The 13,677-nt window shown below is 36.4% G+C and overlaps 1 protein-coding gene and 1 long non-coding RNA gene across 3 annotated transcripts in view; one reads left to right on the top strand and one right to left on the bottom strand.

Annotated features, from left to right (window-relative positions):
* LOC139937465 (uncharacterized) overlaps window positions 1-13,677 on the top strand; it is a 97,057-nt gene that overhangs the window by 12,611 nt on the left and 70,769 nt on the right. Inside the window, exons 2-6 of the long non-coding RNA XR_011786063.1 lie at window positions 3,004-3,125; window positions 3,569-3,621; window positions 5,526-5,718; window positions 7,528-7,574; window positions 8,216-8,315. This is a non-coding gene — a long non-coding RNA (uncharacterized lncRNA). The remainder of the gene's footprint in view (window positions 1-3,003; window positions 3,126-3,568; window positions 3,622-5,525; window positions 5,719-7,527; window positions 7,575-8,215; window positions 8,316-13,677) is intronic.
* Window positions 1-13,677, bottom strand: part of LOC139937461 (zinc finger E-box-binding homeobox 2-like) — a 35,191-nt gene that overhangs the window by 16,605 nt on the left and 4,909 nt on the right. For both annotated transcript variants that reach the window (XM_071932608.1, XM_071932609.1), the window contains exon 2: window positions 9,637-9,657. In XM_071932608.1, coding sequence (XP_071788709.1) covers window positions 9,637-9,657 — 21 coding nt within the window. The remainder of the gene's footprint in view (window positions 1-9,636; window positions 9,658-13,677) is intronic.

Below are 13,677 nucleotides of genomic sequence, written 5' to 3'. Positions count from 1 at the left end.
AGTTAAGCAGTCAAAATGTTCAACTTCTTCTAGTATAACAAAGAGGGACTTTTCAATCCATTGTCTATAAGCTTGAGTTATTAAATTTCTATTGGCTGAAGCATGCAATACTTGTTTAGTAACGTGATTCAGTTTACCAGGATAGTCTCAGTTGAATAATACCCATGTTATCACATTAAATTACTAACACTCCATGATAATAATCAGCACGGGCAATATTATCACAGAGATAAACATTTATAGTACACACAACTAAGGCCCAGCAAAAGACCAGCTGTTTCAGGTATTTGTTCTGAAACTTAAACTGTATTGGGTTTGTGTGCATTACCTGAGAGCCCGAGACCAACAGAAAGTATTCTCATTATGATATTAACTGGTGTTAATTCAAACCTGATATTAATCAGCCCAAGAAGTACACAAAGGCAGCTTTACAGTAACACCTGTTTTCAGACCAGGGATTACAAACAGTTTTCATAAAATGAAATAGATGTCCATATTGTTAGCCAGGTATTATAATCAATAACGTCTGATATTTTGTAGCTACAAAGGACAAACTCAACTGACAAAACCCAATTAGCAGTTAAAATGATTAAAGTGACCAAATCAGGAAGTTGGATATATCTGCTTTAAGTTATCTGAAAAGGTATGTATGGCCAACCTTAAAATAATGAGCACACAATAAACAAAGGAATGAAAAAAGTGAATATCTTGAACACCTGCTGGAGATTTCATTATTCAAACTGCATATTCTTTCACTCCACTAAGGACAAAATACAAAAGAGGGAGTTTGCTAATTCGTAGCATAATTTTTACACTTTTTCCTATAGCAGGGCAAATAAGGGGCTTCAACTTCTAATTATGTTCATGTCAGGTGTAATGAGGCTATTTGTGTTATAAATTATTGAAGACTTTGAAAAAAATAAAAATAAAATTGTAGTGGCTTATAATCGAGATTTGTTTTTCCTTCTTATATTAAGAACATACTAAATGCCAAGGTAGATGCAAACTTTAAAAAAATAAATAATTATGACAAAGGTAAAAGGAAATTGAAAAAACATCACCTTCAAAGCAGTCCCTGAATTGATCCATTTTCAACTAAACACAAAAATTGATTTTGTTTAAATTAAATAAATATCCATCATTGAAACGCAATACAATTACATCCATAGAAAAAAGACTTTCCACTGCTAAATTTAACGGGGCATGACCAAAAAACATGACGCCAAAATAACACATTCTCCAAAACCTAGGGTAGAATTCTACCATTGAACAAAGAAAAACAGACTTGGGCTAGCAGATAGACCTATACCCACTAACTGTAGCAATCCGTTTACAATGTCAACATGTACGACAAAAGGACTGCACTTCCAGTTCTCCCCATGTGCCATGCCTGACGTCATAAGCGTGGCAGGCGGGTGGGACAAAGGAGGCAAGAATAAAAGCAGGGCAGCCGGTGTGCGTGAATACGTATGTATTCACACCTGGTTTCAGCCTCTTTCTCTCCCTTGTCCAAATAAATTATGAGTGTTTATTCAACTTCATCTGAAGATATATTTATATTTTCAGTTGTTATTTTGGAACACGCTAAATAAAGGTGTTGGGTACTGTTACAATGGAAATATTGGTGTACGAAGCTTTTATGGAACACTTGTTTTTCTCTCTCACAATTGAATTGAATACAAATAATCTAAAATGAACCTCAATTTAATGAATTCAATTCTGAATCTCATAAAAAGAGGACTTCTTGAAGTTGAGATGAACTACTCATAAAACTCATTTTGACAACTTCAAACAAGAAAGTAGAAACAAAAACAAAGAGTGATTCTGTCTCACAATTTTCAAAAGACGATTTCACTAAACATTATTAAATAAATGCACATTATTTCTATAGATTTACAACAAATTGTCAATAACTGTAACAAAGTACTTACAAAACTAATGCATCAGAAACCCCATCAAACTCCATACAATGATTATTGCCAATTTACTGCAAACTGTCCACACATCAAGTCACCGGCCAAACAAACCACACAGAAACAGACAGCCCACTGGTCAGGTCAGAATCCAAAACCATCAAGGAAAGCCATCCACTTCAAGCCCCAGCACCACAAGTCCCTAAACAGGAAGGCTTCAATATTGGGACCGCTCTCAAATAATCGTCTCCCGCTCAACTCAAGAACATATTAAAAAAGACATATTTCTGGGGCGCGTGGTCTCACGCTAGCACTTGTAACAACTCCCCTAAGAGAAGTACCAGCCAGATAGGCTCCATGCTGACTGGAAACTAGGGAGAGAATCCTAGCATCTTTCTAGTTTTCTCTTGTCTTACTTCATCATTGTATCAAGGCCAAAACCAGAACACAAGATTGGGGTCAAGCTCTTGAGGTACTTTTGTCACCAGATGATGTTGAGAACAAACACCCCTTAACCAGGACTCTTGAGCAGTGCAAATATCTGTGCAGGGTTGTCGTCTAGTCAAGCGTTTTGTAGGTTTTTTCTTCTCTTTTTAAAATCTACTAGATGCGTGAGCTGACTGGAATGTACAAATTTGTGTGACTGATTTTGTATTTCGTCAATAATTAACTTTTGGGTTAATTACAGAAATGCAAAATTACACATGACATAAAAGGGAGTACTAAAAGTTCCCTCTTGAAGAATTTTCGTTTTTAAAATGTTTTTGAAATACTGAGTAGCGGATCCTTGCATAACAAAAGAATATAAATTCTGCACTTCCTTAAATTTTTGCTGTTTTAAGAATTTTAAACAGGTCTGATGATGTTTCTGCTACCAAACTGGAGGTCTCTAATGCAGTGCTTTTATAGATTAAAATTATTAATCTCTAAATCATCATCTGTCAATATGTTCAGTACTTTATGGGATTAATTTCCTTGGATAAACATGTAAAACATGTACTTTTATCACATTACATGATTTAAAGAACAAGACAATACTAATCAATCCTCTTTTTCCCCAACCCATTTCTCCCCTTTTCTCTAACAACAGTTTAGACAAAATAGCAAGGAGTGATCTATATAACTGCTCTTGCTGAAGAATGCTGCGCTGAACCCTGATGGCGCCAAATATCCTCCAGAAGGCAATCTTAGACAGGGGGCTAGGTGATGCTGGTGAGTGGTAGGGCAGACCCCGCTGTCAGGCATCTCTCATCACTATATAATTGTTTCAGTTATTACTAGCACTCTAGGGGTACAACAACCCTGTAGTATCTAGCACGGCAGCAGGACTAACTTCAGTCAAAGCTTCACTTTCTGTATTTAGAACCCCACTCTATTATTAGGAACTGAAAATTGAATTTCCTTTAGCCTACCAAGTTTGGGTTTTTGATATTTCAATGGGCTATTCTACATTAAAATTTTACAGCAGACTTTTAAACTTTACGCCTTGAATAATCCCATTCCACACCTTGTCCTCAATTCATATCTAATCTAATTTTTTATGTGAAATGTGTATTATTTACTGTTCTATCCTATTCTGTTTTCTTTGCAGTGCACAATGTATGTGACAGTTTAAATGATTGTAAACTAAAAATTAAAAATGTTTATTTTTTTAGAGCATTTGTAAGAAGAAGATATTGTCTGATCAACTTCGGTTCTAATAATTAAGGTAACTTTAAATTTACTTTCCATTTTACTTCCTTGAGTTAATAAACTAGGTCTGCCAAGTTCAGTTTAATGCAATTAAAGTCAATGAACTTGAATTGTAGAGATAGGCTGACAAAGCACATGTATAATCTTAAACCACAAAGAGACAAGATAGTTGTTTTGCAGTTTAGCCCACATTCCGAAAGTTGTACCTTCCCTTTAGCAATTAAATCGTAATTAAAACATACCAATGATTCACAGATAGAGTAACTTTTAATATGCGGTCCTTAATTCTGTTAATCCAAACCGTTGAATGAAGGGCATTGAGGAAATTCAATAACACTTGAAGAGAATTTGTCATAATTAAAAGTCAAGAGGCAGTTTGCGTATAATAGAACATTTCCTGCGGTAACAGTACACCTACTCCACGTAGTTTGATTGTTGTATCGTTTGCAATACACACACCCCTTCTCATCATGATTAGTCACTTAACACAAATTTACACACTAGTAAAGTCCAGCAAATCTAGAATCACCTGAATGGCTCAGTCACTGGGTATTCAGAGATTTGTTACTTCATCAGGGAGTGAACTTACAAGGGAAGTAAGTCACATAAGCCAAAGGTGTGTTGGTACTGATTGATATGTGTCATGCAACAGGAGTGTCAGTGCCGTTTACTCTGCCATACTTTCACATTACACCGAGGTATGTTATAATTACTAACAGGTTAATTAGTAGAAATGAAGACATCCTATGCCCCCCTCCAGAATCAGACATCTTAATTTGACTGGGGCCAGTGGAGTGAAACTAAGGACTGGCCTTAACGATTCCATGGTTTGTTTGTAAAAGTATATCCAGTCAGATCATTCATCAACCAACTTCAAATATTTCACATGGTTCTGTAAACACACACACAATAATATATGTCAAAGTGACATTTTCCAAAGTTGAAGTGATATATTAGGCAAGAAGTTTACACAAATTTATTTGAGTTGTTAGAAAATTTCTGGTTTCTCTTCATAAGAACTTTTAAGTTCTCAATTTTAGTCTTGACCTTTAAGTATGGAAAGTGAGTAGACAGACACATTATATCACGGTTAATTTAATTGCGGTCTTAATTAAAACTCTTGATGGATGTTCCAACAGGAATTGGGGTAGTGAAAGCAGACAGGTGGGCTCGCTCTGAGGAAGTTTCAAGGTTTCCCCTCATTTAACTTGTCAGGGTGTGCTAATTAAGAAAAGGAACTTGTGGAGCTACTAGACCATCTAGTGGTCACATCAGTAAAAACACCTGAGGCTCAAGTGTATTTGAAGGCTAATGCTTGCATGATGGAATAATTGAAAAGTATGTTTTGAAGTTTGAGAACTACAGGTGAAAATCTAGATGTCTTCAAAAAACATTGTTCATTTTCTTGATGTATCACAAAACTTTAAAGATTTTGTTTCTGTTTTTTTATATATTATAATGGTTACTATTTTCTGGTTTATGGAAGGGGAGTTCCTTAAACCTTGCTCCATGCTTAAAGTGTTAATCAGTGAGATTGACTTGCCAATGCCAGCACCATAAGAACTTTGTCAAATATAAAGACTTATATAAAACTGTAAAAGCCGTTCCAATCCTTTCTCCCCTGCTATCTGCGTATTTAAAACCACTGCTAATCAATTGAAGTTCAATCACGTCATCTTTGTTGCACTCCAAACTAAAGCATGATGTAGCACATAGCTTGCCCTCTTTGTAAAGTACAGCTACTAAGAGCAACTACTTATTTGCATTGTTCAATCATGCTTGTTTGATAATTCTGAAATAATATTGGCACTTGTCTTAGTCTCTTGCAATCTGGCACCATCCAATCATGATATTCACAAAACTAGATGGGTAAATTTCATAAGTAAAGCATGTCTTATTTGGCAATCCTGTTTTCCCCAGAACGCCATCTCTGTACACCTGAGCCAGAAAGCCTGGGCAACTAGTGAGGCATGAGACAACGGTTGGCAACTATTGAGAGGCTTGGAGCCGGACGTGTCCTCCCAACTCTCCTGCTTGCTCACTGGTAGACGCTTTCTATTTGTTTGGCTCTTGAGAAGTCGTTACTGGTTAGACATTACGGACCCAGGATTAGGTGAGATGCACTCTTGATGACCCTTGAACATGATACAATGTCCACCAGTTCCTCACTCTCTCTTTCTTTCCTTTTTGTTTCTCTTCCTCAAGATTATGGCTTTCTGATCAATAGCCCTTTGCTAAATTGTAGACTTTGTATCTTTGTACTATCACTGTTTTGACACGATTTCCACACGTTCTCATATGACTGATGGATATATCTATCACTATTAGGAAACGGCTGCCATGATTGAGTGGGAATCATGCCCAGTGGTTTTCTGGAATGATTCCGAGACCCATGAAACATGCCAAATGTTAGCACAACATCATACTTCCTCCTCGGATTATAAAAGAAAACATGAGTTTATGCATTCAATCTTAAGGAGACTCTATAGGTTTTACCTTTGACTGACTTGACATCCCAACCCCTGTGTGCTTGATGTACCTGTCATCATTAACCGACACATTGTTAAGTAACCATTGCCAACCTAATCAGCCTACATGTCTCCATCGCTTTACCCCCTCACAACTACCTGTGCCCAATTATCATTGGAGCAACTAAAAAAACATTTCCCCTTGCGTCATCTGATGGTGGTCCACCTCAAGATCTATTTCATTGACAGTGACTGACTCACTCTCTGTACCTTGACTTTCACAAAAATACTAACCACATTATGGTAATCTTAGCCTCATATAACGTATATAACATGTCTCTTATTGAATGTAAATAAATTTGCAGACAATAAAGGACGGTCCTACAAATACAATCATGTTTTTGGTTTTTTATTTTTTATTTTTGAGGTAATAACCGTATGTACTTTCAATAGAATGTGGTAAATTGAGCTTAAGTTTCTCTAAAGCTCTTTATAATCTTAAAAACAAAGCATTTTTGGGTCAAGTAATTTTGCAGACACTGCACATTATAAAAAGTTGGCGCAATCTTCGTAAATTATAATCTTCAGGTTGAATTGTTATCTTTAGTCCAAGCCTCACAATTCACTTTAAAAATAACTCAAATTTTTTCACAGGGAATTTTTTACCATGCAATTGGCCAAAAACATGAAACACTGGATTAACTTTTTAAAAAACTCAAATTTGTTCACAGGGATTTTTTTTTTTAGGGTGATTTTTTTTACCATGCAATTGGCCAAAAACATGAAATACTGGAACATAGATGTAAAATAAGGTTCTGAAAATTGATTAGTTGCTTTAAGCATTAAAATATTGCCACCACTTTCTGTCTGAATCGATTCAAAGAAGTCAGAGTGTGCTGCTCTGCTAGATTGGCCCACATCATGTGCATGTATGGTCCACATGTTAAGGTGTGAATTATGCCAAACCTTTAGAGGAAGTAGTCATTTCCTGTACAAATCCCACCTTGGAACCTCTTGACAAAAGCCATGATTATTGTTAAGAGTGAGAAGGTTTGTGTGTCCTTGTAAAAGCTGGGGTCTACTCAATTACAAGGATAACCCAATTATTTCAGAGTTACTTGACTTGAAAAATCAATAGCATCTTAGCTTAACTCCTCCTTATTGGCAAGTTGATAAGCCAAGGCCTAAGTATTTAAGCACTTATGAGAATACAAGGAAAGTTGTTCACAAGCTGGTGGCTTTTTGTGCCATGGCTTTACTACTTTCTGCAAATGTTTATGTTGAAGATGGTTTAATGGAGTAAAATCAACATTTAATTACATCATATTTATTTTAACATAGCAATAACACCTTTGGTTTGGTCTTTAGTACTGGTTTTATAAACTATTCCTTCAAAAGGTCTTCATACTTTTATAGTGTTATAAATTTGTTATTTTCCCTTTTAAAACATATAGATGGAGTATTCATTTATTTCCATGAAAGTTGATGTACCTTCCAAGAGGTGAGTTGAGCTTCAAATCTTCTGTTTTAACCAACATTTTTGTTTTTACTTTAACAACAAGATACAAGTCTCAAGATGTCACCTGCCAGTAGGTTCACTTTTAAATGGCTCAGTCAATGAACTATTGTTCGAGGAAAAGCATGAACCTAACAGGACAATACCTATATTTGCACATCTAATAAATCTTTCTGGAAAATAATCCTTTCCATTCCAGCTTTGTTTTTTTATAAATCACCTGTCGATTCAGCCATGCATAATTTTAAATGAGCCTAAACATTTACCCTCCAAACAAGTTAAGGTTGTTATGATTTAATCAGTTAATTACTTGTCCCCACAAGACCTTTGGGAAATCTCCCTCAAGTCACATTGAAGCAGCCGCAAGGGACTGCTCCAAACACCACAAGCATTGATTGCCAAGACAAGTCTTAAGTTATATCATCATGAAGACGACTTCCAAAGTAATCCATTGAGGAGTACCTGCTATGAATGTTAAACACCCATAACCCATTACTGGCTGCCATCACCCCGATGTAATAACGTACAGCACGTTAAGAGAAGTGCAAACTACTTTATGCCATCAGATTCATCAGCCTTAATTACTCATTAATAACTCCTTTTATTCTAATCTGACCTACCGTCAGACTGTCTCACTGATTATTGCCAAGGAGGCAGAATAAGACGCCAGGCAGCGAGGAGGTAAAGCCGTTACAGTCGCCAAGAGATGGCTCGAGTAGAGTACAGGTATGGGGTCATTCTTGTGTTATTAGCATGATTTTGCCAGCGCATAGCGCTGTTGTGTTAACTAAACTCTGTCACAGGTAATAGCAGTGTCGGGGTAATCCCAGGTGAGAATTGGGAAATAGGTCTTCAAGCTCAATCACGCCTGACCTGTTTTTAGGTCTCTAGGAAATGGATAATGTGATTTGACACTGTCGATTGGCAAATGGAAAAAATATTACATAAATTTCTTTTTTCCAATTTAATTCGCCACTGCTGACAAACTTTGCCGCCTGACTTGCAGACGATGATCATGTAGATGTGCTAAACTCAATAATTTACTTTTCCTTTCACTCTGGTGGTAAACAGAGTGATGGCTTAGTTTAGCTTTCCATTGATAACTTTAATATCATAGTGAGCTGGTCCTCTTTCTAGTCTATAAATAGGCCAACCTAAACATTTCTTGTTAAAGGGAAGGTACACTGTTGGTAATTGTCAAAGACCAGTGTTCTCACTTAATGTATCTCAACATATGCATAAAAAAACAAACATGTGAAAATTTGAACTCAATTGGTCATTGGAGTTGGGAGAAAATGATGAAAGAAAAGACACCAATGTCAGACGAATTTGTGTGCTTTCAGATAGGAATAAAAGACTTCTATTCTAGCTAGAAGTCTTTTATTATTTTAGTGAGAAATCACCTCTTTCTCAAAAACTAAGTTACTTCAGAGCGGGTCGTTTCCCACATGGTTTTATACTATCATCAGCTCTCCAATGCTAGGTACCAAGTCAGTTTTTAAGTTAATATTTGTTTTGAGTAATTACCAAACGTGTAGCTTCCCTTTAAACATACTTTCTAATAAACTAGAAAACTGAAAAATAGCATTATCTGATTGCAAAACTGCTGATCAACCGATAGGACCTATGGTATAACAAAATATATAAAAAATAGCTAGTGGCCCAACGTTTCGACCCATGAAGCATAGTATTTCTTAAAGGCTAAATGACAACACAACATAACACACATAAACAGGTATACTGATGATAACTGATGACTGATTTTGTTACACCATTATAACTGTGTTCTTGTTATCTCACTATTTTTTTCACAAACTAGAAAACTTTGAGGTATTGTTGTGACTTGTAACTCTATGCTTCTACCAACTAAATAGTTGGTTGAATTCCAGCAACATCCAACAATGATGAATGTCTCACTAGTATACAATTAGAAAGTAATTCAGATACATTGAAAAGAATGGCTTTGTACTCATAAATAAGATTTCCAAACAACAATCTAGCACCAACGAGTTATTATTTTTTTTAACATATAAAAAGATTTGCATACCTGTACTTTGACACCGCAGATCTGTGTCCGAAGATGAGTTGTGATCAGGGTAGAATGGTAGGCAGAACAACAGCAAGGAAAACATCACCATAGGAATCACCCAAATTGGAAGAAAAAGGAAACAATACACATTACAATAGGAGTTCTAAAAATGTAACAAATTCCACAGATTTCAGCATTTATTTAGAAGCATATAGAAACCCAACAACTAAAACATTATGTGCGTGGTATTCTGTGAAACACTGTACCACTGATACAGTAAACAAATGACCTCCACCCAAGCTCACCTTAAATTAGTTTACCATAAAACATAATACCAGCACCACATATTGAAAATACGCTCGGACCACTGCTAGGTAGTCGTCATGTGTCTCCCAACAATGAAGTCACATGAAAACAAAGCCAACCCGGTCTTCCTGTTTACAGTAATACAGAACTTGGGAAATAACCAACATGTACTGGCATCATGACAAAAGGGCGTTCAGACCTCTTAAGAATAAGTCTGATTTCATTGTGTGTGTAACAACAGCCGATATTCAATTTGGTTGCATCACATCTATGAATGTTCTCTTTCTATAACAACTTTATATGAAACTGACTGCACAACTTTCATACATTACATCAATGTGCTGCAAATGTCATCTATATAAACATTTTCATTGTAAATGATGCACATGAGATATTTTACAAAAACCTCAAGCTTTTCATCTGATTTTAGTACGTTCATTCAAAGTCTCTATAGTTTTAAACGGATAAAGCAATCCCTATGCGGAAAATCATTTTAGACTTTAGATGGTGTTGTGTGGGGAAAAGTGAATTTTATACATGTTTAATTCTGAGCTTGTTTGTATTTGCTAGTTTTGTGGGACAATTTTTCTCATATTATGCTAAGACAAATGTTTTTTATGACAAACCATAAAAGTTTTTAAGGTTAGATAAAAAAAGAGACTCATACAACCAATGTAGGCCTACAGCCTGTACCTTGATGGTAATCAAGAAACCAAGACAACAGTAATAATTTAAAGGAAGCTTTCCACCATCATTATCTTGTAAATCTGTGGACATTATGTTTTGTGTTACAAAAAGTACCCAAATCCTTAAACTTAAAGCAAAAAGTGCCTGAGAAATCTGAGACAACTGTGCTACGAAGGAATTATTTCCTTTACCAATGTCACACCTCATTAAGTTCATAATTCTTAATGATGTCAGTGCATCTTTTGTTCACCTTTTGCACCAAAATACTCCACACACTCAAAGCAGTGTCTTTGTCTGAAAATAAATTCATTCCTCAAGGTCGGAACTCAGGATGTCTCATTGTACTTGCCAGTCCAGAGGCAGGACCAATCTGGAAGCAATATGATTACTCATATATATTTGGCTACAGAATCATGTCATTTTTGTTTCCTTTTGCCTAATGACACTACCTGATGCTAGGTCATTCTAGGGCAGACACCAGGGTAACCCAGCGGAAACTGATATTGGTAGTTTGCAAAACACATTGAAGGGGAATTCCAAGTCATCACAAAGGATCGCTTCGAATTCACCCTGGCACATGATCCGATGATGGTCTCATAGATTACTTTGCAGTAGACAATCCATACTCGGCAGTTTCATCACATTTTTGAACGATGAGATAATGTCAAAAACTATATTGCCAAGTGTAATAAGCTGCAACATTGTTTTGCAAAATGTACACTATTTCAACCTTACTTTTGAAGGTTTAGCAGTTTGAGACTTTTGAATAACAAAAATGCACATAATGACAAAAGACAAAAGGCTGTATCATTCATTAGGGATGCCATCCATTGTACACACTCGGTTAATCTTGCAATTCGACAACTAATTTGTTTAGTTCAGACAGAAATAACTCCAAGTCAAAAACACATGTGGATGCCCAAGACACCTTTTAAAAGTGGGGATATTGATTAGATATTACAGTTTAACTCGAGATGCCTCAGTTGATCCAGTTGTTGACAATAAACAGGTACTCGTTAACACTCAAGAGGTACAGTATGATTGTGAAATAACGCTCAAAATCAGATACAGCGCGTGCCATCGCATAAACTTCCACTACTACGGACACAAGAACGGACAGGAAACAGAAATGTGCAGAAATACACAATGTTTAGCGAAAAGGAAAGTCAAACCATGTAGGGAAAACGGCCAAACCAGGAGTCGATTTCCGGTCTTCAAAATTGGTACTACACACTTAAGCTTATCGTGTTTGAGCACATTGTGTGATGAATAACAACATTGAACCACCCTTGAAGTCTACAAACTTACCTCAATGGTACAAAGTTAAAACCACTCAGCCGCCTGTGCGTTTATAACCGCAATAAACAAAGGCTGCGAAAACGACTACTCCCAACAGTCTTGCCCAAACTTCCTGCAAATCGTTCCCAAGTATAGACCAATGATGTGTGTGATGTTTGTTATGACTTCATAACTTTCAAGTCCTTCACACCTCTGACAAAGTCTGTCCTTACTCTATGTTAACACCAACATACTTTTGTTGAAGGAGACGTTCATCACAAGAGAAAAACTAACTCACTGACTGAGCCATAATGTCAAGAAATGACGTTGACATTGACAACACTGCATAAGAATGTAAAACTACACTTCTCTTTCTCTAGCTCGTTTCTGCAAGGTATTTTCAAACCAACTCGGTGGGTCTACACAAGGCATATCAGTACTTCATACTGAATAGCATTCTTTCTAAGAAATTGAAAATGTGTCTCAACTCAAATTTAACATTCGGCAAGTGTTACTGGCTTGTTGGCCTTATTAATTTTTACGTGCAACTTTCTTTTCTCTATGTATGACGCAACCATGTGTAAAGTGACATCGTAAAAAAACATTGTTGATTCATGGGAAAATAAAAACAAGGGAAATTATAAAAGAATTTCATAAAATGGAAATGCAACACGAGGCCCAGACAAGCGATCAGGAACCAGGAAACATTAATAATGTTGTCAACGGAAACAAAAGTAGACATTGTTTATCTATCCAAAGTAAGCCGGTGACAATTTTTTCGGTTTCAAAAGTCTGACCGTAAATAAAGCAAGGCTGTGGTGGAGTCGGTGTGGTCATATTTCACGGCTTGCCTACAGTGATATTTCCCCAGATTCCGGAATCACATCATCACTTCACGGAGCACCTTTTAAAAATTTAGCACTGAATGTTTGGGCAAGACTATCACATCACCTGGTACGCGCATTAGGCGGCCTGTATTGATCTGTTACCGATGCACTTCTCATGGGTCTGTAGTGAGTGATCGTTCGCGCACCAGGTGTAAGTGAAACTTGTAATGAGTGCTTAGTCCCTATACACAACACGGACAGCGTTTTGCGTAATTCCTGAAAATCACTCATTTATGAGAGGGTGTTTTGTTTTTGGGCCAGGTAAATAAACGTTAGATGTAAAACAAGGGTTGTTGGAGCACACAGCGCTGGTAGACTTATGTGACTGTCACCGTAAACTTATTGTTTGTTCAGATGTTTTGTTGATAGGTTAAAAGCAATCAACTTATTAAACCAGGACACTGATGGACAAGACACCTCTAATCAAAAGACAAGATGAACTTCCACAAATTTGCTGTACATTGTGACTACACCTTGAGCATTTAAACATTTTCATGTTTGAGAAAGCAGAACGGTTTACGTATCCGCGTGAACTGTTTTATGTGAGGCTGAAATGTTACCGAATAAAACTCAATAATACCATATTTGAGCATTGAAATAATTATCTTGCCCATATTGGATATCGGTATGCCCAGACTGTTATTTTAAACCATACATTATCCGTGCCAAGGTGTTGGTTGGCCGTGGGTGCGTCCAAATATAAAGATAACACAAATATTCCAGATATTTATTTGACCAGGTGTTCTTATGGATTAGCTTTGTCTTACTTTTGTTAATATAGGTTTACAATGGCATATATAGTATGTCATGTTGGCGCCAACGCACCTATGCCTAATCCACAAGAATTGATTGACTAGTTTTTATTTCCAAAACCTTTGAAAACGTTCGCCCATTCTATGTT

The sequence above is a fragment of the Asterias amurensis genome, chromosome 5 (assembly GCF_032118995.1).
Source record: "Asterias amurensis chromosome 5, ASM3211899v1".
Taxonomy (NCBI): Eukaryota; Metazoa; Echinodermata; class Asteroidea; order Forcipulatida; family Asteriidae; genus Asterias; species Asterias amurensis.
This window is presented reverse-complemented; position numbering and strand designations above follow the sequence as displayed.